We start from the raw sequence: 26,639 nt of genomic DNA, 5'->3' as shown, positions 1-26,639 counted from the left end.
TCTGAATTCGGTACCAAGATGGCAACGTCCGTAACGCTAAGCTTGGACAACTTACCGTCGGATCCTTTAATGCTGGTGCTGTCATTTCTGGACTTCAGGGATCTGATCAGGTAGACATCTTCGCTCGAGCTATTCCGTCATTTCTTGGAATAGGAAACGAGTTTGTGCATGAGCTTGAAAAAGAATATCCGCTGCACAGTTAGCTGGCAGTGCTAACAGGATAGCTTGTTATTACATTACTCAAGCAAGTGGTTGATTGAGTTGGATATACAGACGTGATTTCTACTGCGAAAATGTCAGTTTTAAATCACTATAATAAGACAGGCATTGGTAAGATTTATTAAAGATAAAAGATAAAGTTATGTTGGAAAATTTAAGTGGATTACTTCATGAAAGTTGACAGAATTGACTATGCGGTAAGTGGCTAACGCAGCCGCAGTAAATAGATAACAGTTAACAACAACTATGTATGTCCTGACAGCAGCTGTTCGTGCTTTTTCTAGTGAATGTTGCTTTGATGAAAAATGTTTTGGCCTGGTAATAGAGAGGTGAGAGTCACGTGAAGTTTTACACACTACTTCTAATTCCCTCTAGACTCACAGTTATAACGTTTACCACTTTCATTAATTAAGAAATCCACCAAAAGATTTTATCCCATGTAAAGTTTGCAGCCAGAAGTGCCTGGATGGTTGTTTGTGATGTTTATAATGTTGTCTGTTCTCAGCTGCAGTTTTGTAAGTCGTCGACTCAATGAGCTGACAGGACATAACCCACTATGGAAGAGGCTTTGTCAGAAGTACTGGCTCCTTATGGAGTAAGTTCACTCTTTATGGCCTTAGAAGCATTCCTTTACCTTTCTATCCTGTGTCTTGCATTCTTAGATGTACTGTAATGTTATCAAAATGAGGTGTTCATCTAATAATCTTTTAGTGTTTATGAGTCAGTTGCCTTTCTGTTTTTAGGTCAGATAAAGCACAGAGAGGCCTGACATGGAAGGAGCTGTTTTGGGAGTATTACGCTGATCTGGGCAATTACATTGACTACTACAGTACTCTCAAGAAATCATGGGATGACCTGAAGAACTACCTGATTCAGAAATGCCCTCGAATGATAGCTTCACTGAAAGGTTTGCCATACGATTTCTCAATCATCCATGCTTTGAAAATCTACATGTTGCATCATGGAAAAGTCCATTAACATTGTTGCTGTTTAGAGGTGTTCATTTTTATAATATGAGTACTTGCCACTTATAGCAGTGGGGGATTATCTTTTAAAATAAAATTGAGTGTTTTTTTTCCCTTTGTGTAGAGGGAGTGAAGGAGGAGGAGCTAGACACCATTGAGGCTCAGATTGGTTGCAAGCTTCCTATTGACTACCGTTGCTCCTATAGGATACATAATGGGCAGAAATTGGTCGTTCCTGGGTAAGACTTGTCTCTCTTTTTGTAAGTCACCAAGTGGCTCATTATATTCAGTCTTCTCAGCCTAAACATTGAAACATTTTTTACATGACATTTGAAATAGTTGTATCTACTTGTGTCGATCGGTTTATTCTTACGTCTTTTATGACCTTGTACAGATAAAGGAAAGCAGTTTAATGCGTTTCCACACATGTTGTCATTGTATTAAGCATAACAGGTGTAAAAATGTGCATGTAAACACGCTAACTGAAACCAGTTATTCTTACACATGCAACATGAAAGGTCATATAAATGCCTAAGAGCCTTTTTACACCTGGCCACTTCATGTATTTTGAGTGATCGGATAGCTATCCAATAATGAAAATACCAGGGGCCGGTTGCACCAGCTCTGCGTAAGTTAAAACTTAACCTAGTTGTGGCGTAAATGTGCACTAAGTCACAATCTACGCTCTACTAAATATTTGAGCATTGTACAATTAGACTTGGGTAGAATATACGTAGGGTTACAAACTAAATATTTAGGGAAGCCTCCCATCAGGAGTAACAGTTGGAATAAAAAAAGCAGACATTTACTGGAGAGAAAAAACAAGTGGCTCTTCAGCATGAAACCGATCAAAAGGTGCAGTTTTCAGGGTGTGTCGTCCGGAGTCAAGTTTAAACACATTCAATATATATATATAGGATATTAAAATGAATAAATGTCTATTTTTCCAGCCTGTTATATTAGCATTTATTTATCACCCCTTATTTGTTTTAGATACAGTTCATATATATTGTTATATACACAGGGCAAGTGTACTATTTATCAAATCTACTTTTATTACGTATCGTGTTTTAATGGGAATATAATTTATTACAGCTGACAGTTACGTGAACAAAAAACGTTTGAACATCAAGGTTGAAGTTCACTGTTTTTAACACTTCTGTGTACAAATTTGAAGGCTGTTTATTGGATCAATACAGGTAAACATCATATTATGTGACTTCAAATTACTTAACGGAGAGCTTACAACCTACTAGTTAAGTCTTGCCTTAAGAACAGGTGTTGCAACCAAATTAAGCACTGACTTGGTTACAAACTTACTAGTAGTTACTAAGCCCTTGGTGTGAACTTTACGTCCCAACTTACGTTAGAACTTACGCACAACTGGTGCAACCCTACCCAGGTGAAAATGCCCTCCTAAATGCATTCGAGACAAATTGCAATACAATCACTCAAACCACTTCAGGAGGTGGTCTGAGACGCATTCTAGACTAAAATTGTCAAGTGTAAATGCATCTGGCTTTTCAAGTCACATATGTAAACTTTACCCCTCCCAAGCAGGGCTACTTCAGCATAGGAAAAAAGTGAAACATAACAACTGTTATCAAATATTTGCATAAGGATTGCGTCATGCAGTAAATAATAATAACAAAGAAATAGATGATTGCATATTGAAGGAGAAACAGAACTTTTTCCTAATTTATTTGATGCAGATCGATGATGAAACAAACTAAACACTGACATGAGCACAGCTGATGTGCATGACGCGTCTTCTCTATGACAAGCCCCGAGGGGTAAAACCCAGCATGCCCATACATTATATACGTTTGTCCGAGACTCATTGAAGTGGCCAAGTGTAAATGGAATGAGCTTTTTCAATCGGATAGCAATCTGATCAGTAAAAACTCATGTAACGCATGGAAGTGTAAAAAGGGTGTGGAAAGGTCATATACAGTTTAAGCAAAACCTGATCAGTGCACCTAGATGTTTAACCCAATTTCGCTTTGCAAGCAACCACCCTTTTCAGCATTTGGTCGGGAGTGTGTGCATAGCTGACGGTGTAACAAAACCATAATAGTTTCAAAATATAATGGAATCATAGTTTTCTTGCATTATTGGTTTATTGATTTGCATGTAGAACTTTAAATCAAGATTAGCATTTTTTTTTTAAGCGACATGACTAATAACTTTATTAACATTTATATAAGTTAGCGGACAAGCTTCCCTTAGTGTGATTGGTGTTCCTGTTGCTCAACTGGTAGAGCATGGTGCTAGCAACACCAAGAAATGGTTTAGATTCCCAGGGAACACACAAACTGCTTTGGATAAATGCTTCTTCCAAATGCATCAATGTAAATGTAATGTAAATGGTTGGTCCTAAAAACACACTTTGCACCACTCCTACCCTCCACAGGTTGATGGGCAGCATGGCTTTGTCCAATCACTATCGCTCAGAAGACCTGTTGGATATTGAGACCGCATCAGGGGGATTTCAGCAGAGGAAAGGCATGAGACAATGTCTTCCCCTCACTTTTTGTTTCCATACTGGCCTCAGCCAATACATGGCTCTGGAGAGCACAGAGGGACGATCACGCAGTGAGATCTTCTATCAATGCCCGGTGAGATCACCACACACAGGCCACGGCCTCTAATATGATTTTGGAAGCAACCAGAGGTTATGTAGTAGAAAATATAAAATAAAATACAAAATGTTGAAGAAGAGCCTCCACATTAACACTGTAAAAACTTCTCACATACTGGGTCAAACTGTGTTTTTACGGATAAGAGCTGGAGCAGTTCACATCATATAGGGATTCTGCTTGTGCATATGGGGCGCTCCAGAGCTAGATTAAACAGTGCGATTATTCTTGCATTGCTGCTGTGTAACCAATGAGTGGTGCTCTTGTCTTGTGTATCACTTGCTCATTCTGTTTTATGCTTTTTCTTCACAGGATCAGCTGGCACAAGATCCATCTGCTATTGACATGTTCATTACAGGTAACAGAGACCAAAAGGCTGTATTCAATGCATTTCAGTTCTAAGGACCAGTTGAGATGAGTTTAACTCTTTTTTTTTTTTCTCTCTCTCTCTCTCTCTCTCCTTCCCATTCTCTCAGGCTCTAACTTTACTGAGTGGTTTACTACTTATGTCGATAATGTCGTAACAGGAGAGTACCCCATCATTCGGGACCAGATATTTAGGTTGTCTATGTACTATCTTTTGTTATTTACAAACGTTTGTGAGCATCTGACATCGCAATAGCATATAATGAATGCCAACTATGTGCCAATTTACATTTGATCCCTCTTTGTGTTTTTTAGGTATGTGCATGACAAGCGTTGTGTAGCAACCACTGGTGACATCACTATATCCGTGTCTACCTCCTTCCTGCCAGAACTCAGTTCAGTCCATCCACCACACTTTTTCTTCACTTATAGAATCAGGTACTACATACATTCACACACGTTAATCAGGCTGAAACTTAGATTTGGAGAGTTCTGCATCAATATTTTTCCAATCCTTTAAAAAGCACCCCACACAGATGCTGTTGGATATTTTTACGTAAACGTAACAAAATGTTGTATTAACATTTTGCCAGTAAATGTTTCTCTTCAAAAGATAATAAAGACATGTGCTTTGCTTACACTCTTCTAATTCTTTTCCATACTGCTGACTTGCCAAAAAGTATAGATCTGTAATGCAATTTGTATACTCATTAAGATGCAGTTTTGGTGAGTCAAATGTTCGGACGTGTGAACGGCGAGCTCTGCGCACTTTGCTAGTTTTAATCATTTTTATGTCATAAATCCTTAACTGTTCTAGGAAGTCAATATGTCAAAGAATTCAAAATCTTTGGGCTCTGGAGACGTTAAAAGACACTTACGTGCTCAAGCTGATGCCCCTGAGCAGCAGGCTGCAAGCCCGGGAGACGATTTGGCCATTGAAGAGAAGGAAATTCAGAGAGAATTGTTGAACGTGTCAGCAATGCTGATGAAGGTCATTGCTGACTTTGAGGATCTTGCTGTAATACATCGATCAATCACTGCCATGGAGGCGAAATTCACTGAGGTGGTTACAAAATTGGGGGATGTCGAGAAACGGATTATCTGGAGTCATCGGAGAAGGAATTAGCTGCTTATCCGCTAGTGACCAAGGTGGATTTGGAACGTTTCAAGGAGAAGTTGGAGGATTTGGAGAATCGTAATCGGCGGAAAACGTCTGAATTGTTGGAATTGTTGAGGACGAAGAAGATTGTGATATGGTGAAATTCCTGGACGGGCCCTTCCCAAGTCTGCTCGACATAACAGGCCATAAGCTGGAAATCAAGCGAGCTCACAGGGATCCGGCTCGGCGATCCGCTGAGGGAGACAACCCCGATCAATTCTGGCCAAATTTCTGAGATCATCCAATAAAGATCTCGTGTTATTAAGTTATTTTTTGGTACTCGCGTTACAGCCAAAGGGTCCTACTCAACATTCACTTGACCGTCCAAGGAAACTGAGTGCCTTTTTTTGTTTATTTTTGTGCTGGTTCCGCCAAGTGGCTGGAGTTTGTTTTCACCCCATAAAAAGAAGGAAGGTTTTATATATATATTAGGGATATCGATTTAACGTGTTAAGTCAGTGCGATTAATTTGATAAAAAAATAACACACAAAAATATTTTACGCAATTAATCGCATGCCCATGGACCGTAATATGGAAGATTCCTGAGAAATGCAAGCTTGTAGTACCACCTGTTTACTCCAGAAGGCAGTAAGTGAAACTTCAACTGTGTGGTAACGTGCAGTTTATACAGTGAAGAAAACAACCATCCAGCACACAGCACAAACATGCGTTATGTTCTTGCGTTCAAAACACTTGATGGAGCGCAAATTTGAACTAAGGGATCTCAAGATGTGTTTTAAGTATTGAACTATATTTAACTTGATACAGTGACCTAAAAATTTTATGTTTATGATGCAATGCACCCGAGATGCTACACAAGCATGTCTGACGCAGGTGTAGATTGATGGGTCCCTAAACTGATTGACAAATTCACTTGTGAAATGTATTGCTGTGAACTGTGTGCCAATGATTGACTTATGATCAATAATATGGTAGTAAACATTTACATTGTATTCTAAAACCGCTTTTCTATTGTCTTATCAATGATTAACTCTTCTGCTACAAGAATGTAATGCATTATAATTATCTGAATATTTTATATATATATAATTTTTAAATATTTAAATATAACTATGTATAATTATTTCATAATTATATATTTAATTATTGTTATATGAGGGGCTTTCTCAGCAAATATTTGTATATTATATATATATATATATATATATATATATATATATACACTCACCTAAAGGATTATTAGGAACACCATACTAATACTGTGTTTGACCCCTTTCACCTTCAGAACTGCCTTAATTCTACGTGGCATTGATTCAACAAGGTGCTGAAAGCATTCTTTAGAAATGTTGGCCCATATTGATAGGATAGCATCTTGCAGTTGATGGAGATTTGTGGGATGCACATCCAGGGCACGAAGCTCCCGTTCCACCACATCCCAAAGATGCTCTATTGGGTTGAGATCTGGTAACTGTGGGGGCCATTTTAGTACAGTGAACTCATTGTCATGTTCAAGAAACCAATTTGAAATGATTCAAGCTTTGTGACATGGTGCATTATCCTGCTGGAAGTAGCCATCAGAGGATGGGTACATGGTGGCCATAAAGGGATGGACATGGTCAGAAACAATGCTGGGGTAGGCCGTGGCATTTAAACGATGCCCAATTGGCACTAAGGGGCCTAAAGTGTGCCAAGAAAACATCCCCCACACCATTACACCACCACCACCAGCCTGCACAGTGGTAACAAGGCATGATGGATCCATGTTCTCATTCTGTTTACGCCAAATTCTGACTCTACCATCTGAATGTCTCAACAGAAATCGAGACTCATCAGACCAGGCAACATTTTTCCAGTTTTCAACTGTCCAATTTTGGTGAGCTCTTGTAAATTGTAGCCTCTTTTTCCTATTTGTAGTGGAGATGAGTGGTACCCGGTGGGGTCTTCTGCTGTTGTAGCCCATCCGCCTCAAGGTTGTGCGTGTTGTGACTTCACAAATGCTTTGCTGCATACCTCGGTTGTAACGAGTGGTTATTTCAGGCAAAGTTGCATTTCTATCAGCTTGAATCAGTCGGCCCATTCTCCTCTGACCTCTAGCATCAACAAGGCATTTTCGCCCACAGGACTGCCGCATACTGGATGTTTTTCCCTTTTCACACCATTCTTTGTAAACCCTAGAAATGGTTGTGCGTGAAAATCCCAGTAACTGAGCAGATTGTGAAATACTCAGACCGGCCCATCTGGCACCAACAACCATGCCACGCTCAAAATTGCTTAAATCACCTTTCTTTCCCATTCTGACATTCAGTTTGGAGTTCAGGAGATTGTCTTGACCAGGACCACACCCCTAAATGCATTGAAGCAACTGCCATGTGATTGGTTGATTAGATAATTGCATTAATGAGAAATTGAACAGGTGTTCCTAATAATCCTTTAGGTGAGTGTGTATATATATATATAAAAAATAAATATATATATAAATATGTATATATCAGGCATGAAAACCCCTCACCTTTCAGCGAAATTCGGCGTTTTCAAACCAAAATGGGTCACCTATGTGATTTGTGCAGATCCGATGAGAAAATATTCGGGCGGGGGGGGGGTGGCCGTGGCCAGCATTTACCCGCTATATCTGCATAGTTACCATAAACTTCGCAACTTTAGGCTCTGCCTAACCAATCATCACTCCTAATGCAGAAACCTGACAGCCAATCCGAGTCGGAGTAGGGTAGGTTTTTCTTTTAAATCTGCCACACCGCGAGTCTGATAACTGGACACACTGCCGCACGAACTGTACTTACCTGAGTAAGTTAGCTTACAATGTTAACTGTCCTGTCATTTACAGTGATTTTGCCAATGTCATTATTTAACCCACTGTTATTAACCAATAATGTTAGCTAAGATAATTATTCATTTATGGAGATGAGTGGCAGCAACCCGGATGTAATGTAGGCTAACGTCAACAACAGGATAAAACGTGTCGGTATCTTTCTCTTGTTGCACGTTATCTATACAACATGTAAGCTAATGCAAGCCGGAGCAAGCTCCTATCTGCTAGCTTTTATAGAAATGAGCCTGACCTCCGTTTTACATGTTGAATATGATGGTGATAAATAAAAAATGCACTTTATTATTTTTTACATGGCCAGAAAGATACAGGTTTTAATTTAATAATTATATTCTACTGTATTGGTCCGAATATTAGACAATGTTTTTTTTCCCCCTCATAATATGTCTGAAAACACACTCGTCACAGCCGCATGCACCCGGAGCAGAAATGCACTGTAGATAATGTTCTGTGCGTGCCCGGAGCAGAAATGCTTCCTCGTGAGGACTGTTTTACGCCTGCGGATACGGTTCTGTGCACTCATATTATGACACTGGCCTGAATTTATGTTCGCTATTATGGTACAAGGCAAATGCCATAAGAAAATATATTTACCCATAATGTGTAACATTGCAATAGCCATTCAGACCGTCAAGTACACCCTCCAATCAAGGGAGAAGACGGCAATTGAGTTCTTCAGACGAGATGATGTCAAATATGGGGAGGTGGATCGCACACTCTGCAAGAACATCCGTTCAGCAGGAACCAATAACAAACACTAGCAGCAGCAGGGTCTGCTTGAGAAGAGACTCAATTGTGGCTGCTAAGGATCCAGTAGTGCTCAGGATCTCAAAACAGGCAGCTGAAGAGGAGAAGTGGGCAAGGCTGAGACATGCTGCTAAACAGAGAAAACGGGCCCTTGAGAGTCTGGTTCAGGCGAAAAATAAAAACGGACCCCTCTTGCGCTGTGTGTTTTGTGAAATGACTTGTCTCCACACATTAAAATGGCCCCTATATTTTATGTATTTTATGTGTTATTATATTTTCTATTTATTCTTTGTGCAGCACTTTGGTAACTTGTTGAGTTTTAAAATGTGCTATATAAATAAAGTTGATTGGATTGGATGTTTTGCAGGTGTATCCTTTTCACCTTTTTTTACCCATGACCAGTTTTCATGCCTGATTTTTCTTCGAGAAAAATTTGGAAAGACATGGGGTCTGTTTTCTTAAGTGCTGGCTCAAGTAATAGCAGGGTAGACATTACACTAATAAGTAAGCATCTACAATTCGTGGGCTGCAGCTCTTCTGATAACATTAGGCATTTAATCAGTATCATGTGGTCAGTGGCGAATGATCAGACTCCTGTCGCTGCCATTTTTTTGGAAATATATGGTTTGGGAATACTTTTATTGGATGGATTCAGTTACTTTATAGACACCCGGTAGCGGTGGTACAAACAAATTGATTAATTTCAGATTATTTTACTCTGGATTGGGGCACCCTGCAGGGTTTCCCTCTTTCCCCATTATTATTCTGTCTTGCCCTGGAACCATTAGCAGCGGCGATAAGAAGGTAAGCTAATTTTCCATGGGTGGTGGCAGGAGGTGTGGCGCATAAGCTTTTGCTTTATGCAGATGATATTTTATTATTCGTCTCCGACCCAACTAGATCTATGTCTTGCCTTCACAGAATTAATAATTCCTTTTCTAAATTCTCAGGACTCATGAGTCAATTGGTCTAAATCCGAAGCTTTGGCTCTCACAGCGTTCTGCCCAGCGACTGCTTTTCAACCGGGCGTCTTCCAGTGTCCCAAACAGGGCATTAAGTGTTTGGATATTTTATTCCCAGCAAATTTGTGTGATTTAGTGAGTTGTGAGTTAATTTTGACCCCTTAATAAAAAGGTTTTCGAGAGATGTGGACAGGTGGGCTTCATTACATTTATCGATGATTGGGAAGGTTAATATTCCAAAATTCAACTACCTGCTACAATCTCTCCCAGTAGATGTCCATCTCTCTTATTTCAAGCAATTTGATATTATAGCAAAGTACTTCATTTGGAACGGTAAGCGTCCTGGATTAAATTTCAATAAATTACATTGCCGATTGACAAAGGTGGGCTAGGCCTACCCAAGATTTCGTTTTATTATGCATTCGGTCTCAAACATTTGGTCGCTTCCACCTGAGAGAGCCCCTCCCTAGTTTTGTATTGAACAGGAAGTTCTTGCCCCGTTTTCACCATTGCAGAGCTTTTCTTTCAAACTAATCGTAGAAGTTAAGTTACACCCCGTTATCTCGCATTTGCACTCGGTATAGACAAAAGTGTCCATCGTGTTTAAATTGGACATTTATTTAAATGTTGCCTCAAGTATATGGCAGAACCCATATTATGTATTAATAAGTCCCCTTTCTACTGGTCATAGTGGATTGTGAGGGAGGTTAATACACTCAGTGACTTAAATGAGAATGGAGTGTTCTATGAAAATTTGAAAATTTGGTTCAACATTTTGGGATTCCCAAATGGGATCTCAGTTCTTTAGGTATTTACAGCTGCGCCATCTGCTCTCTGCTATTTGTGGGAGTAGTATACACCCCCCTAAATCAGCAGATACTCTAGGAGTGGTGATTACTGCTTTTGGAAAAGGTCACAAGGCATCAGTGTATTACTCCCTGTTAATTCCGAGTCTGGGGGACGGAGCTTTAACTTCTATCAAGAGATTATAGGAGAAAGAACTTGGTATTGGAGGAGGGAGTGTGGACTAGGATTCTAAAATGTCAAATCTGCATCCAGAGATACATGGGTGCGCCTTATGCAATTCAAGATATTACATAGATTCTATTGGACACCCTCTAGATTGTATAGGCTTGGCCTTAAAGACACACCCACCTACTGCGATGCCAATCGGAGGATGGAGACACAACCCATGTTTTTTAGTGGTGTGTTGAGATCCAGGAATTTTGATTGAAGGTTCAGAGTTTTATGTGTGACGTGTTGGGTACTCAGGTTTCATTTTCCCCCAGACTCTGTGTTTTGGGTGATGGGGCGGTCATAGATATAGGGGATAAGTACATAAAAAATTGGATCCTGACCAGTGTTATGACAGGCAGACAGATTGATTTAAGGGGATGGAAGTTGGCTGGAGCTCCTTCATTTAGGGAGTGGTACACGGAGATGGGGAGGGTGGCAGCTTTCGAGGAGGTGTCGTGTAGAAAACTGGGGATCTGGGGTAGTTATTTCCCTTTCTTTTTTGGACTCTCGTGGAGGGGCTGTGTAGAGAGAGGCGTAGTTTTAGATGTGTATGATGATTATTGTTATTATTATTATTATTATTATTATTATACATTTTTTATGTGTGTACGCATGTGTGACCACGGGGATGTTCATTGTGTGGTGTTGTTGATTGGGGAGAGGTAGTAGTGGGAGTTAAATGTTGATCCATAGTATATATGTTTTGTTTTTCTTTGTTATCTTTATGAATCAATAAAAATTTTTTTATCGAAACAGATGCAGCTTGTTGTAATGTAGCTATGACACAATGCAGAGCTAAGACACATAGAATGAAACAGTGTAGATAGGGATGTTCAGATGCCATTTTTTGGAAACGAGTATGAGTACCACTGATTGCATTTCGGTACTTGACGATACGATCCCTGTTTTTATTTATTTATTCATTTTGTTTGTGTTTTGGTAAAGTTGCCATTTTAAAATACAAAGACATCAGAGTCACTTAGCTTTTACAAAATTATTCATATAAAAATAACCACAATAAACAAAACCAAGAGAGCTGTCCTGCTAATTTTATTGGTTTCAGCAACTGTAACTTAAAAGGGAGTATCACAAAAATAAAGTAATTGTTTGCTCTCTCATTGTCAAAAAAATAAAACATTTCACACACACACTAATATGTAAAGGGCAAGGCTGTCTTTCAATAAGGATTATTTTGCAAATGTTAGGGGCAAGTGCATTTAGTGAACAGAAGCATCTCTTTATGTTAACATGTTAGGCCCTATTAAATCCTTTATTTTACTTTTATGATTAAGTATTCAACAACTTAATTACATTTTATCATCAAAAGGATGTCTAAATAATAGGGCTTTGCCAATTCACAATACTTCTCGCTACTGAATATTGTAGTGGTCGAAGCCGGTAGCTAGAGAGACATCTAGATAGGTGGATATAATGCCAAAATATCACACTCTTTAATATAGTATATAAAATGTACATAAAATTGCTAAAAAATAATTAACTTTAATTTAGCACTATATTTACTCAAAATGTCGCACAAAACTTTAATTTAGTAAAAAAATTATTAGAATTAAAAAAACCAAGATTGTGTTTCAAATGGTAGATTGCAGTTTCTGTTTGGTCATCCAATTTCAATCATTTCTTTGCACATAAAGAAATTGTTAATATATTAGTAAGAAGGAAATAACAACAGTGCCCCCAGTAGTCCAACATTCACGGATGGCATGTGCATATGCTTTAGCAATCGCATCTTTTCACAAACCACCAAATCAAACTATTTTAACCTACAGTAAATATGATGAATATGAAGTTACTTTGAAGATACTCACACACAAGTGCCAATCCATCGAGCAGCCATCTCCTGACAGCTTTCAGTATACATGTCCCGGAAGTGTCACGGACTGACCATCATACAACACGTCGGAGTCAGAGGAACAGAGTTTTGATCCAAGCTGATAGAATACATGCTTTAGAGGAATATATATGAGCGCTACACACAAGGCTGTAACCAGGATTTTTCAAATACCGAGGTCAAAAATACTAGAAATGTTCTGCCAACCCAGAAGCTGCCATATGTCCTGGAGTGTTGCCATGATTTGAGATTATTTCCCTTTTCTCACCAAGAGTGTTTTTCCAGTCCCTAAATCCATCCCTCTGGAATGTGGTGTTTGACCCTTTCTGACTTTTGAACAGTACACACACAACAATATGCTGCATCCTCAGATGGAGAGTACCGTAGCCAGGGGTATTTATTTTCCCACTCCACACTATACCTCAACAGCCTTTTCCCAAATTGCCTTTGGGGATAGATAGATATATATACTGGTCCCTGCTCCATTTGTTTTGAAGGATGCTCTGCCTCTCCTCATCAGAGTAGTGGCTTCTGCATTTATAAATTGCAGGGTCATTGCTGCAAAGCTTGAACAGTGAGTGTCACATCTTGACTGTCTTGGGAGGGCCCTTCACCTATTATTTCCCTCTTTTCTCCTAACTCTTTCTCCTCCTCAACTGCCTGACTTCTCTCTCTTGTCTCCTCTGTTGAATTTAAAATAATAATAATATTAATAATAATAATAAAACAAGTCTAAATAACTGACCAATAACTGACCATAATATCATTCAACAATAGGTTACGTTTGGGCCATGCTTATTAAAAGGATAATATCCATCACTTCACAACACATTAATTATCCATATAATATTTAGCTTAATTGTCAGTGCAGATTAGCTAGCTGCAATTTCAGCATTTCAGTAGGTTATAGGTTTGAATCTCATTGGTAGCCCTATTGCATCTCATATTGTAGGCTATTTGCTGCATAACCATTAACTTTCTCACCTTCCCTCCTTCTCTTTGTCTGCTCATCTTCTGCTGTCTTTCCAAAAGATAATTTAGTTTGTTGCAGCCTTTTCATTTTCAGTCATTTGAATGAAAATCACATGCAGAATTTAACATGGCATCAAGTTTATTTTGAACAATGGATTTGCGGGTATTGATGTTTATGTGAGCTGTGCGAGACACTGCGTTGCGTTCTTTAATTGGTTTAGGAAACACTCCACTACAGCCGACTACTTTCGTTTTGACGTGACACGTGACGGTCCGTTGATGCAAGGATAATTGTCTCGTCGGCTATTTTCACTTCACAATGAAACGACACTTCAAGAAAAAAATACAGAGGACACAACCTCAATGGTAGTTACGGCCATGACTACACAGGAAGATAATGCTGGATTTGCAAAATTTTGGTGAAGTTCATGAATTACATCTGTTTAAACAAAGTATCCACATAAACTCAGCAAAAAAGAAGAAAGTGAAAGGATGCAGCTGCTTTTAATTTTAACAAACTTAACGTGTAAATATTTGCATGAATATAAAAATATTCAACAACTAAGACAGACAGACATGTGACTAACAGAAATTGAATAATGTGTCCATGAACAGAGAGGGGGGGCCAAAATCAAAAGTAAGAGTCAGTATGTGGAGTGGTCACCAGCTGCATTAAGTACTGCATTGCATCTCCTCCTCATGGACTGCACCAGATTTGCCAGTTCTTGCTGTGAGATGTTACCCCACTCTTCCACTAAGGCACTTGCAAGTTCCTGGACATTTCTGGGGGGAATGGCCCTAGCCCTCACCCTCCAATCCAACAGATCCCAGACATACTCAATTGGGCTCTTCGCTGGCTATGGCAGAACACTGACATTCCTGTCTTCGTGCACAGAATGAGCAGTATGGCTGGTGGCATTGTCATGCTGGAGGGTCATGTCAGGATGATCCTGCAGGAAGGGTACCACACGAGGGAGGAGGATGTCTTCCTTGTAAGGCACAGCTTTGAGATTGTCTGCAATGACAACAAGCTCAGTCCAATGATGCTGTGACCCACCACCCTAGACCATGACGGTCCCTCACCCTCCAAATCGATCCCACTCCAGAGTACAGGCCTCGGTGTAACGCTCATTCCTTCGACGATAAACTTGAGTCTGACCATCACCATTGGTGAGGAAAAAATTTGACTTCCCAGTGAAAAGCCCTTTTTGCCAGTCCTGTCTGGTCCAGCGAAGGTGGGTTTGTGCCCATAGGCGATGTTGTTGCCGGTGATATCTGGTACGGACCAGCCTTACAACAGGCCTACAAGCCCTCAGTCCAGCCTCTCTCAGCCTATTGCGGACAGTCTGAGCACTGATGGTGGGATTGTGCATTCCTGGTGTAACTCAGGCAGTTGTTGTTGCCATCCTGTACCTGTCCCGCAGGTGTGATATTCGGATGTACCAATCCTGTGCAGATGTTGTTACATGTGATCTGCCACTGCGAGGACGATCAGCTGTCCTTCCTGTCTCTCTGTAGAGCTGTCTTGTAGCGGCGTCTCACAGTACGGACGTTGCAATTTATTGCCCTGGCCACATCTGCAGTCCTCATGCCTCCATGCAGCATGCCTAAGGCACGTTCATGCAGATGAGCAGGGACCCTGGGCATCTTTCTTTTGGTGTTCTCAGTAGAAAGGTCTAAAAAGTTTTTAAAACTTAATTTCCTACCGTCTGTAAGCTGCTAGTGTCTTAACGACCGTTCCACAGGTGCATGTTCATTAATCATTTATGGTTCATTGAACAAGCTTGGAAACATTGTTTAAACACTTTACAATAAAGATCTGTAAAGTTATTTGGATTTTTACAAATTTATCTTTAAAATACAGTGTCCTGAAAAAGAAATTTTTCTTTTTTTTGCTTGAGTTTATACTTGAGTACTATCTGAAGATGGTCTGTGATAGAAGTCTTACTGATATTTGCCTTTTTATCATAAGACAAGAGAGTTACATTTTATCTGGAACTGTTGAGGAGAGAGAGAATGAAACATGCGACTACATGAGCTCCTGCGCGTCTAATATGTATGCCAATTTAATTAAAATGTTGTATGTCGATCTATTATTGTAGTAACACGATTGCATGTAACAATAAAAAAAGATTCTCTGTGCCCCACGAACCAGCCAAACACAAATTTATCAGCTAGTGTAAATCATTTAAAAATCCTGAATATTGGCCGATTTATCGGCCTCAGCGATACATTGATTGAAAACTACTATATTGTATCAAGTGTTTAGATCCCTGTATCTAAACTTTTGTTAGACTATTCATGAATTCATAATAGGGTCAGATATAAAGGGGGTCACAAGGTTAAGCCAATGAAAGTGACAAACATGACCTAGAAATTAAAAAATGTCAGGGCAAAAGGTGTGATGAATGTATTTAAAAAAAAATCTGATGTAGTTGTGATTGTTGTATTCTATGTGTAGTTACATATTAACACAGAAATATAAGTTGATCTTAATTTATAGGAAAGAATAGGATGTAGACATTCATTATTGCATATTACTATTTAATTATATTTAATGTATACAGTATATAATATTAATATGTAGTCTAATTAATTTAACACATTTATGTTAATGAGTTTATGCAATTTGGTATTTAACATATTGGATGACATACTGTATAATTTAATATATTTAAAATGCCCTAACAAAGGGGAAAAAATGCCCCTGGAAATCAAATTTAGGGGTCAAATGTTGCCCCTCAATGGAAAAGTTAATTTCTGACACTGATTCAAATCATGTCCATCAATTTAATAATAAATAGGCTCAAAGTCTGAGACTGGCATTTTGCAGTGCAGTAAGAACAGCTTCTATGAGGTGCAAGAGAGAATTACATTTCTCTCACTGACACTTTGGGTCTCTCGTGCATTTGGCACAGTATCAGTCGTGATCCAATAATGATATTGTGTGTGTTGCGATACAAATCATGAAATGGTCGGTGATACCTAGCCATACTAAATAAATAAATTCATAAAAAATTTAAAATAGAACAATTAATTTTCAATATAACATTGAGTAATTTGAATCATATGAAGTACTTTTTTAGCACAATCCACAAAGCAACCTTGAGTTATTTGCACAACAGAGCACCACAGATATTTGATATTGCTTAAATATAATACAATTATTATTTATTTTTTATTATGATTACAGTGAATATTACATAAATATACGGTAGTGATATATTTCTGTAATTTTTCCATTTAAATGGAGCTTTTCTTTTTGCAGAAACCCGACTGCAACCCTACAATTTGTACTGTATGTCTTTTATGACAGCTCCACACCACCGGAAAAGCAGGTTGCTACATGATCCAGTTTGATTAGTAAACCGCAAAAGGCTGTGTTTTAAATAAAAATATATATATAGTCTGTATGTGCTGCATGCTGTAAAGTAAATGTGCACTCTGCTTTCTGTCATCTACTACACACGAGCATGCTTGATGCTCCTGGTGTGTTAATTTCAGTGTATGAGTCGCCGACTTCGTGCCGCATATATGGACTGTATATTAATTTAATTTAATAGCAGTCTTTGCGGTTTAATAATCACACTAGGACATATCATGATTTTAATTTGTGTGCTGAATATTTATGCAAGGGCATTCATATGTAAGACAGTATATTTTTTTGTTATTACAGCATTTTTACGAATAGGAGTACAAGAACGTGTTCGCATTCTCTGACCCGATTCCAATACCAGTATCGGTACATCCCTGATACAATGAAATAAACCCACTACCTCTGACCTGTTCCTTATGCATCAGGATTGAGATGGAAAAGTCAGCGCTGCCAGAGAATGCATGCCAGCTAGACAGTCGGTACTGGAAGATCACAAATGCAAATGGAAATGTGGAGGAGGTCCGTGGCCCCGGCGTTGTGGGTAAGTCCCATCCCTGTTAACTTAGAGTAAATAAACACTAACTATGGAAAAAGACATACATTTTTTAATGAGGACATTCTACAATCTGACAGTATTTTATTTAATGTTTTTTTTTTTGTTTTTTTTACAATTTCACTTCATAAAACAACATGAAACTCATTTAGCTTTGTAAAGGAATTGTTCACCCAAAATGTATTTCACATAATTTCACATTTTACTCATCCTCTTGTTGTTCCATATGACTTTCTTATGTGGAACACAATAGATGTTTTCATTAAAGATGAAGTATGTTATTTCTGTGACATGGTGCCACCGAATGGAATTGCAAAAATAAACAATGTTTTCAAAACAGAATTCTGTACCCCTCTTCACCCCTCTTCGGCCTTTGATCAAACAAAGAGATCACCCCTCCCCCAACTCTCACCATTGGTTGAGTAACATTGTTGGTTGTCTAATAAGGTCACTTTAAACGAAAACAGGAATTTTATAGCCCCAAAGAGACATTGTTTACAGTTTTTGAGAAAACTAACCTATTAATGGCTTGCTTATTGTTGTCTCTGCATATTAAGCTGTGATAGAAGGAAGTAGTCTAACACTGAAAATGTTAAATACTTCAGCTTTAATTGTTACGAAGGTAAGTGAGGACCCAAACGCGATGTAAGAAACAAACAGAGTCTTTAATGAAGCTCAGTAAAAAGTCAACACAGGGTCTTCTCCTTGAGAGGAATACAAGTAAAACAGTCCGCAGAGAGGACGATAACAAAAACAGCAAACAAACGCTCCCTTCGAGCGGTGGTGGTCCACAGGTAGTAGACAGGGTGAGTGGAGAAGCGATAACAGCCAGCGGGTAGCTGTAGAGTGCCACTAGCTCGTGGCGTCAGGTAACTGGGCACAGAGATCGGAGAAGGTCCTTAGTGGAGAACAGTATAACAATAGTATACGCCAGCAGGACAGGACTCTGGACAGAGACAGACAGGGCAGTAGTTGCTCCTAAGGGGTAGTATAACTGAGTGGAGAATCCGACAGAGAATGTAGCGAGAGCGAGGAGAGAAATAGAGAGTTAATCAGAGGAAAGAGGGAACAGGTGGGCAGAGGATTAACGAGGAACTCAGGGAAAATAAGAAACAGCTGGGAGCGGAGTAAAGGAGAGGGAAGTAACATAGAACGACCAACAGAGGGAGACAGAGTAGAGGGAAAGAACAGAAGTGAGACATAACATGACAAGACAGGACAAGACATGACATTAATATCCTGCTCCATCTTTACAGTAGAAGGGCAGTTGATTTGCAACTCATCTTAAAGCTTAAAAAAGGACCAAAATGGTCTGTTCTTTTAGTAATTTTTGTGAGAAACAACCTGATGTCCAAAATGAAGAACAGCTGCTGTTTAGAAACAAAGTTCTCACAGGAACTATGAACGAGCTTCCTAAATTTTATGTTGTTTCTAAAAACTTATGGGATGCCTTCTGAAGACTTGAAATGATGCATAAGTTGCAATAACTACTTTTATGGTACTTTTGGATCCTTTTTTAAGTTTTAAAAGACAGAGTGGGTTATTCATTTAAACATATCCATTTGTGTTCTTCATAAAAACCTGTAATATGGGTGAGTAAATTCTAACAGAATGTTTATTAGAACAGTATTTTAGCATATGATGTACGTGCAGGTGAGTTTCCAACGATGACACCTGGTAAAGTTCACGAGTACGCCAGTTGCACCACGTTTTCCACCACATCCGAGTACATGGAAGGCCACTACACATTCCACCGTCTCAAGAACGAAGAGGAAGTGTTTGATGTTTTAATCCCTCGATTCCACATGGTTTGTCCACCATTCCGTGAGTCTGTGGTGCGGTCGGTAAGTCACTATTTATGTCTTTCTGTTATATAAAAAAATTATATACAGTATGATAATATGTGTAAACTTGGACTTATGTAGTAGCCCATAGTAATTTGTAATCCCTCATTGTGTATTTCTTTCTCTTTTAGAGCTCAGTTAGTGAGGTGTCTGCTCCTTATATTGCTGAGAACTCATCTGACAACAATGACTATGAGGAGGGAGAAATGCATGGCATGAACATGGCTGACCCAGGAGGATGCTGCCCTCGGCGTGTCTGATACACTTTTGTTGGCCCTGGCAAACACCCACCACAGATACTAACACACAGACACAAACACAGGCACATTCACGCAAACGGGAGAGCTAGAGGACAAACAAAGCTTTTAGGCAGCCATTGTTTATTGTACAGCGCCTTTGTGCCTGTTACCTCGAGCTTTCTCTCCAGTTTGCGTGGGCATGTGTCTAGTTGTGCTGTGTGTGCGCACGCCTGTGAGATCATTGTATGTGTGTTTGAGTCTGCAAGTGTGTTTTGTTATTGAGTGAAAGCAAAGTAGTTTATTGTATGAGTGAGAGTAGATGGCTCTACTTGCATTGGTTTCACAATAATCTGCAGCTTACAGAAGACCACACAATTACAGAACCCTCAAGAGAATGATTAGAGAGTATGACACTACTGTTATACTGTTTTCTAATAGAGAAAACTACATACATGCTGATTTGGGTATACCCAGAGTGTGTGTGTGTGTGTGTGTGTGTGTGTATATATATATATATATATATATATATAGATACAGATATTATGTCCGATTGTGTACTGCACAGAAAAGTGACAATAAATTGATCCATTCATATGGTCTCATTTCCTCCACAAGGCCTCAGGTATTGTGAAGCACGTATGTGTTTATGTAGATTTGTTTGTACTTGTGTTATCTGTACAGAGGGTTTCAGATGTGAAACTGATGCATTCAGAGATGAGTGAAAAACACATAGACCTAAGCCAGGCCATGCACAGCCTGGGCTATAACTAATCTGTCCATGCAATCATTAAACTTTTATCAGTTGCTGTATATTTCTGCACTGGTTGCTGATGCCCTTTTCTAGATTCATCCACATGGATGTAAACTGAAGATCAGCCAGTCCATCTTGACTGTCCTCACTTATGTGTCCTTGTAAAGGATTCTCTTTTTAGCTGCGATCATATTAAGGGCTGGAGGTTATGCAGACTGGTGCAAATAGCAAGATAATTTAAGTGTGTGCATTATCGTGTCTTATTTTTCTCACTTGTTTCTTATAAACCTTGTAAATGGGTTGGTTTAATAGGTAAAGGATTATGACAAAAATGTCTGTTGTAATGGGCTCAGTCCTTCACTCAGAATGAAATACAGAAAGATATTAGGTTTTTTTTGCTTTATCCCCTTTACCCTTCCTAATTATGGCATTGTCTGCTTATCTCACCTAAAGGCATGTATGATTTAGATTATGTTAATGACTGCAGTTATATTGTAATCATCTTTGTAAAATAATGCGGTGCAGTGGGATTTTTCAAGAGTTTATGTTGAATTTATTTTGTTATTTTGTATTTGTGTGTTTTTTTTAAATAAAAAGGTAATGGTGTGTCAATGCCATATTTCATTTGTATGTGATATGTTTAATTTTCCTCTGTGCACAGGATGTTTTCTACTATCTAAATACAAAGGCACTGTTGATCTTTGTTTGAATATTTTTAGTCAGCCAGCCACAATGCTTTTGTCTCATTCAGATTTGAAACCACTTATTGTTCTCGCAACACAAAACGTAGTCATTTCTCTCATTCTGACCCAAATTCTAACCCAGCCTCACCCTGATGGTATCAGTTGTCATGGCGATGCGTTGAAGAAGACTTTTTGTAGTTCCACTGATGTTTCTTTGTTGTGCTGTTTGTTTTTGGCCCACATCTCCTCTTATTCCACTTCTCTTTCATTTTCATTTGTTAAAAAGATTTGTTACAAAAAAACTTAAAGGAATATCCCGGGTTCAATTCAATTTAAGCTCAATCAACAGCATTTGTTGCATAATGTTGATCATTAAAAATATATATATTTCAATTCATCCCTCCTTTTCATAAAAACAAACAAGTAAAAATCGAGGTTCCAATGAGGCACTTACAATGGATGTGAATGGGGCCAATTTTTGGAGGATTTAAAGGAAGAAATGTGAAGCTTATAATTTTTCTATAAGCACATATTAATATATATTATGTTAAAACTCTTTATTTGAGCTGTAAAATTGTTTCAATAATTTTTACACTAATTTTAGTGTTTGTTGACATTACATAGTCATGGCAGCTAAATTGTATATATGTAAATATATTTTAAAAAATGATATCGGCTGACACCTAATCTGAATATTAGGGTAGAAATTTCCCCCTCTATGTCTAAAGTGGTTACAGCAATATATATAATGCATATAATTTATTTTAATTCTGTTTTTTTGTTTTTCTCTTATTCTTGTTTATTTTTTTATATATATATATAAAAAAAAAAATTGTTTCCTTTCCCTGCATTGTATCATTAATGCCTTTGTATGCATAGTTGTGCTGAGTTATTTTAATCATATAAATCGTGTGCCACAACAAAGTGGGCACTTGTCCTTGTCCAGTACTGACACTTGCACTAAGCCCAAGGCTGCCAGTGCATGAGCTAGATGTGTGGTCAGGTCATAGGTTAATGATAAAAAAAAAAATTTCTTCTAACAGAGAAGTTTGCACATTGCACACGAATGAACTTGGAATTGGAGAGCTATAGACATCACAATCTTTCTTTATCACCATTATACCAATGAATGGTACACTTTCAGGAAGATGATGTACAGTAAATTACTGTGAATTAAAAGTGCCTGCTGATAGTAACTAAGTAGTTTAGTTTAGTTAATCCCTCATTAATCTTTAACATTACAAACTCACCAAAACACTTTCCCGGACTTTCAGTTTCATCATACCACATTGATGGAATGACCTTCCCAACTCAATCCGTGAGTTGGGAAGTGATAGACTCACTCTCTATCTTCAAAAACACATCTTTTCCAAAAGCACGTAACCAGTCACAAAAAAATTACAAATTTAAAAAAAAATTCTTGTTGCACTTAAATCTGTTTTGTATACTATTCTGATGATAATGAAACTTTGTAGTATGGCACTTTTTGTACCACTGTCTCCCTAAGATGATTCGCTTATGTTTTCCTCTTTTGTAAGTCGCTTTGGATAAAAGCGTCTGCCAAATGAATAAATGTAAATGTAAATCTAAACTCAGTCTAATATCATGTAGGCACTGTGATTAAGAAATGTATTATTAATCACTTTTGTATGAATTCTCAAAGCAATAACATCTATTCTATTTAGTTTAATATAATATTGATATGTAAGAAATAACTGTTAGGATTGTTGGTAGGTATGTTGAATGATTGCTCAAAATATAATCAGGACACCATGAAAGGGTCACAAAAGACTTATTGAAGAGCATTGGGGGCGTGGCTAGAAAAGAGTGAGTGGCCTCAATGAGCTCTTAATTTTTCAGACTGCTTTGGATGCCTCTGCAGCTGGATTCCTTCTTCACATCAGGGTAAGACTACAGAGGACTATCAGGAAAATAATGATAATTTATTAATGCATAAATAAATAACATCAATCCAGTTAATGTTTCCTGAATAGTTTTGTGTTTAATTTGTGTTTTTACTGATAAGCCATTGTAAATTCAGATTTATTGTTTGATTTTTACTTTAATAGTAAACACCCAGTTTAGTTTTAAAAAGTTGCATTTTGAAAACATGCCCCACAGTGTGGCCGAAATGTGTTAATTAAACTGTATCTTTTTTTGGCGCAAAAACAGTGGAATTGTTCAATAGCTTTTTTTAATTATCATAATTATTGCTGCAAAGACTTAAAAGTGTGTGTCTCAGTAATTGAATTCCAAAAATATCCCCATCCTGAGAAATATCTGGTAAAATCTGCCCTGTTTTGAAAATAATTTAACAATTTATAAATCTTTATTTATTAAAATTTTAGCTATTTGGGGCAAACTCAAGATGATGATGACATAATGTTGGTATGTTTAGTATTGTATAGTTGAAAGGAAATGCAACAATTCAATCAAATAATGTCTAAAGCTTAATGACTGTAATACAGAACGTTAACAATATAATGACAATAGTTGTAGTAATAATAATAGTAGGCTACTATATAAAACAAATTTAAGAATACTCAGAGGATGGATAAACTGTGTTAGTTGAAATATAAGTCGCGCAGCTCATTTAAAATCATCATCAACTTTGTGTTGCAGAAAAATCACTCAGTCAAAATGTCTACAGTTTGGTCATGGTTAGAACTTTACTATTCACCAAAGAAGTGGCTAAAGGTTTTGTCCTTACTAAAAAAAAATCCTTACTTTAACTGTAAGCATTTTCTGTTCATACCAGGATTTTATTTACATAAGCGCAAGCATTTCCTTTTTCATACTAGGATTAAGCATTTGTTGGACAGACAGTGTCTTACTGCAACAACTTTGTGCCAAGCAACAAAGTTGTGCCAAGTTATGCAGAGAAATTTTTGTTTTTTTAGAAGAATATTCCAGCTCTGTAAGTCCATACAAGTGAATGGTGACCAAAACTTCTAAGCTCTAAAAACCACATAAAGGCAGCATAAAAGTAATCTGTATGATGTAATCCATAGCTTCTAAAGTGATATATGTGCGGGTGTGAAACAGATCAATTCCCTGCCCAGTAGATGGTGATATACACAAAGAATGTGAATTGTCAAAAAATTCACAAAAATTTTTGAAAAAGAAAGTCAAAATGCAGATATAGTAAAAAAGGACATAAAAAAAAATTACCTGTTTCTTTAACCTCTTTTGTAGACATGGATTAAACCACTGGAGTCGTATGGATTATTTTGTGCTGCCTTAATGTGCTTTTGTAGAGCTTCAAAGATCTGGCCACCATTCACTTGCATTTTATGGACCTACAGAGCTGAAATATTCTTCTAAAAATCTTTGTTTGTGTTCAGCAGAAGAAAGAACGTCATGCACATCTGGGATGAGGGTGTAAATGATAAAATAATTAAAATTTTTGGGTGAACTCTCCCTTTAAAGGGGGCGGAAAACATTAACACTGTTTCAGGAATTCATTGTTATTCCATTATCCTCCACTTGTGTCAATCTCATAAATCTGCATCAAGTCTAAAACTACCCCTTGAGCAATTTAATTCACTTATGATCTAATGCAATTCTGACTATGAGGGTTTGAGAATAAGTTCATCTTTGTGACAGATTTTAGAATGAAGACACCCTGGTAGTCACTTTCAGACAAATCCAAACTGTACTAAGATTTATTTTTCTCTTGATCATGATTAGACTGGTAAACTGAGGGAATTATGAAAGCTTCTGTTGGAGTGAGTGTGGTGTTCTGTCTGGCTCTACTGGGGCTTGGTATGTATTTATTTCTCTTAATTGCCACAGATCCTGTTTAGTCTTCAGAAGATATGTTTTTGTCCCTCTTTACATAATTTTCTGGTGAAAATCTCTCTCTCTCTCTCACTCTCAAGGCTCTGCCATTAAATGTTACAACTGTAAGGACTACATGGGCACATGCACTAAAATCCGAGACTGTTATTATGATGATGCCTGTGTGTCAGTCTATGAGAGAGGTGACCCAGCTCACTCGCACTTAAAAAAAAAAAAAAAAGTGGTTTCTGTAATCTAAAAAAGATGTAAAAAATGACCCAACCCAACCAACTCTCTCCTTGTTCCCTCTCTTTTAGGTGGCGACACATACAGGCAGTGTATAAAATACTCAGATTGTGATTTCAACACAGTTTCCCAGAAATTTCCCAAACTTTCCAGCTTCAAGTTCTCCTGCTGTACCTCTGACCTGTGCAACGCAGCCTCAGTGACCGGCCACTCTGTGGTGGGAATACTTCTCTCACTGGCACTCTTCTGGTGGTGTGTGCTCTAATTTCTAGCTCACAAACAAAGTGCTTCTGTGTTGTTCCTTATAATGCTGGTATTGATATGATGCATTGAGAATGCAGACATTCTCTCGCTTGAGTTAAGTGGTTATAGTAGCATTCACAGCTTAAATCTCAACTGTAAATTTAAACTGTGTGCGGGCGCTGCTAAGGCTTGTAAAAAAAATATTATTTTTTTTGCACTTAACAATGAAAAGGAAACGGTCTGATAATAGATTGTGTTAAATTAATGCTTTCATTGTGTACAGTATGTTGATTTTTTTTCAAGGATAATCCTTGGTGTTACACAGCACATCAAAAAAGAATGAATTTGGTTTTGAGGTGCTTAGTTGTTAAATGGATAAAGTGTCATACCACTGTACTATTAAAAATGCTCTTTATATACGCTATTCCTCTGCTTTTTTCTGAAAGTCTTTTTAAAACTTACAATCTTTTGAACAACATTGTGTGCAAAACAGTATGGACTTGTAGTGTACTGATCAGCTTCTTGTTACCACTATAACCAGATAAATCTACTGAACCATTATGATCAATAAATGGAACATGCCATTTCACTGAGAATTCTGTTTTTTTCTATGACGATTATTCACCATGCACCACGTTCTCCGTCCACACTAGCGTTTCAAGCATTTTCCAAAAGTTGCTCGTCCACACTGAAACGTATGAAAACGCTTAAATCATGTTACTGCGCATGCGGAAAATCCCTGTTGCATGTACGTCTGAAACCCAATGTTCCTTCGCCGGACACAAATTCCGAGGAAACTTCCCTTTGCCTTAGAAGGATGTGATAGCTGTACAAAGTAACATTAAATTTTTTAACAACGCTATCAAAGTGAGTATCAAGTACAAAAGCGCCGCTATAACACAGGCCGCCATCTTGATTGTTTTGGTTGGATAGATCACATGACTCCGTCACATGACAACAAATAGAATTAGAATCAGCTTTATTGCCAAGTATGCTTGTACATACAAGGAATTTGTCTTGGTGACAGAAAATATATAATTATATATATACGTACATACACACATTCATATACACGTAGTGCAAATCTCAAACAAATCCGTTATATATATATATATATATATATATATATATAGTACAAAAATACAGTATGTTATGTACAGTGCAAAATGTTTTTTTTTCCCCCATTGTATGTAATGGCAGAAGAGGATATGTTAGATAATAC

General features: G+C 37.9%; 2 protein-coding genes across 2 annotated transcripts; both read left to right on the top strand.

Annotated features, from left to right (window-relative positions):
- fbxo3 (F-box protein 3) lies at positions 1-21,747 on the top strand. Its single transcript, XM_052151988.1, has 11 exons — positions 1-110; positions 725-814; positions 963-1,126; positions 1,309-1,423; positions 3,598-3,802; positions 4,136-4,181; positions 4,300-4,384; positions 4,505-4,627; positions 17,504-17,619; positions 19,285-19,475; positions 19,607-21,747. Exons 1-11 carry the CDS (start codon positions 19-21, stop codon positions 19,733-19,735), a joined length of 1,356 nt encoding a protein of 451 aa, XP_052007948.1. The 5' UTR covers positions 1-18; the 3' UTR covers positions 19,736-21,747.
- A 1,243-nt stretch (positions 21,748-22,990) lies between these two features.
- On the top strand, positions 22,991-26,013 carry LOC127661038 (CD59 glycoprotein-like). Its single transcript, XM_052151588.1, has 4 exons — positions 22,991-23,053; positions 24,839-24,913; positions 25,030-25,131; positions 25,246-26,013. Exons 2-4 carry the CDS (start codon positions 24,859-24,861, stop codon positions 25,437-25,439), a joined length of 351 nt encoding a protein of 116 aa, XP_052007548.1. The 5' UTR covers positions 22,991-23,053; positions 24,839-24,858; the 3' UTR covers positions 25,440-26,013.
- Positions 26,014-26,639: the final 626 nt, after the last annotated feature.

This window comes from Xyrauchen texanus, chromosome 2, assembly GCF_025860055.1.
Source record: "Xyrauchen texanus isolate HMW12.3.18 chromosome 2, RBS_HiC_50CHRs, whole genome shotgun sequence".
NCBI lineage: Eukaryota > Metazoa > Chordata > Actinopteri > Cypriniformes > Catostomidae > Xyrauchen > Xyrauchen texanus.
Note: the sequence above shows the minus strand (reverse complement) of the source record. Positions and strands in the feature narration are given on the sequence as shown.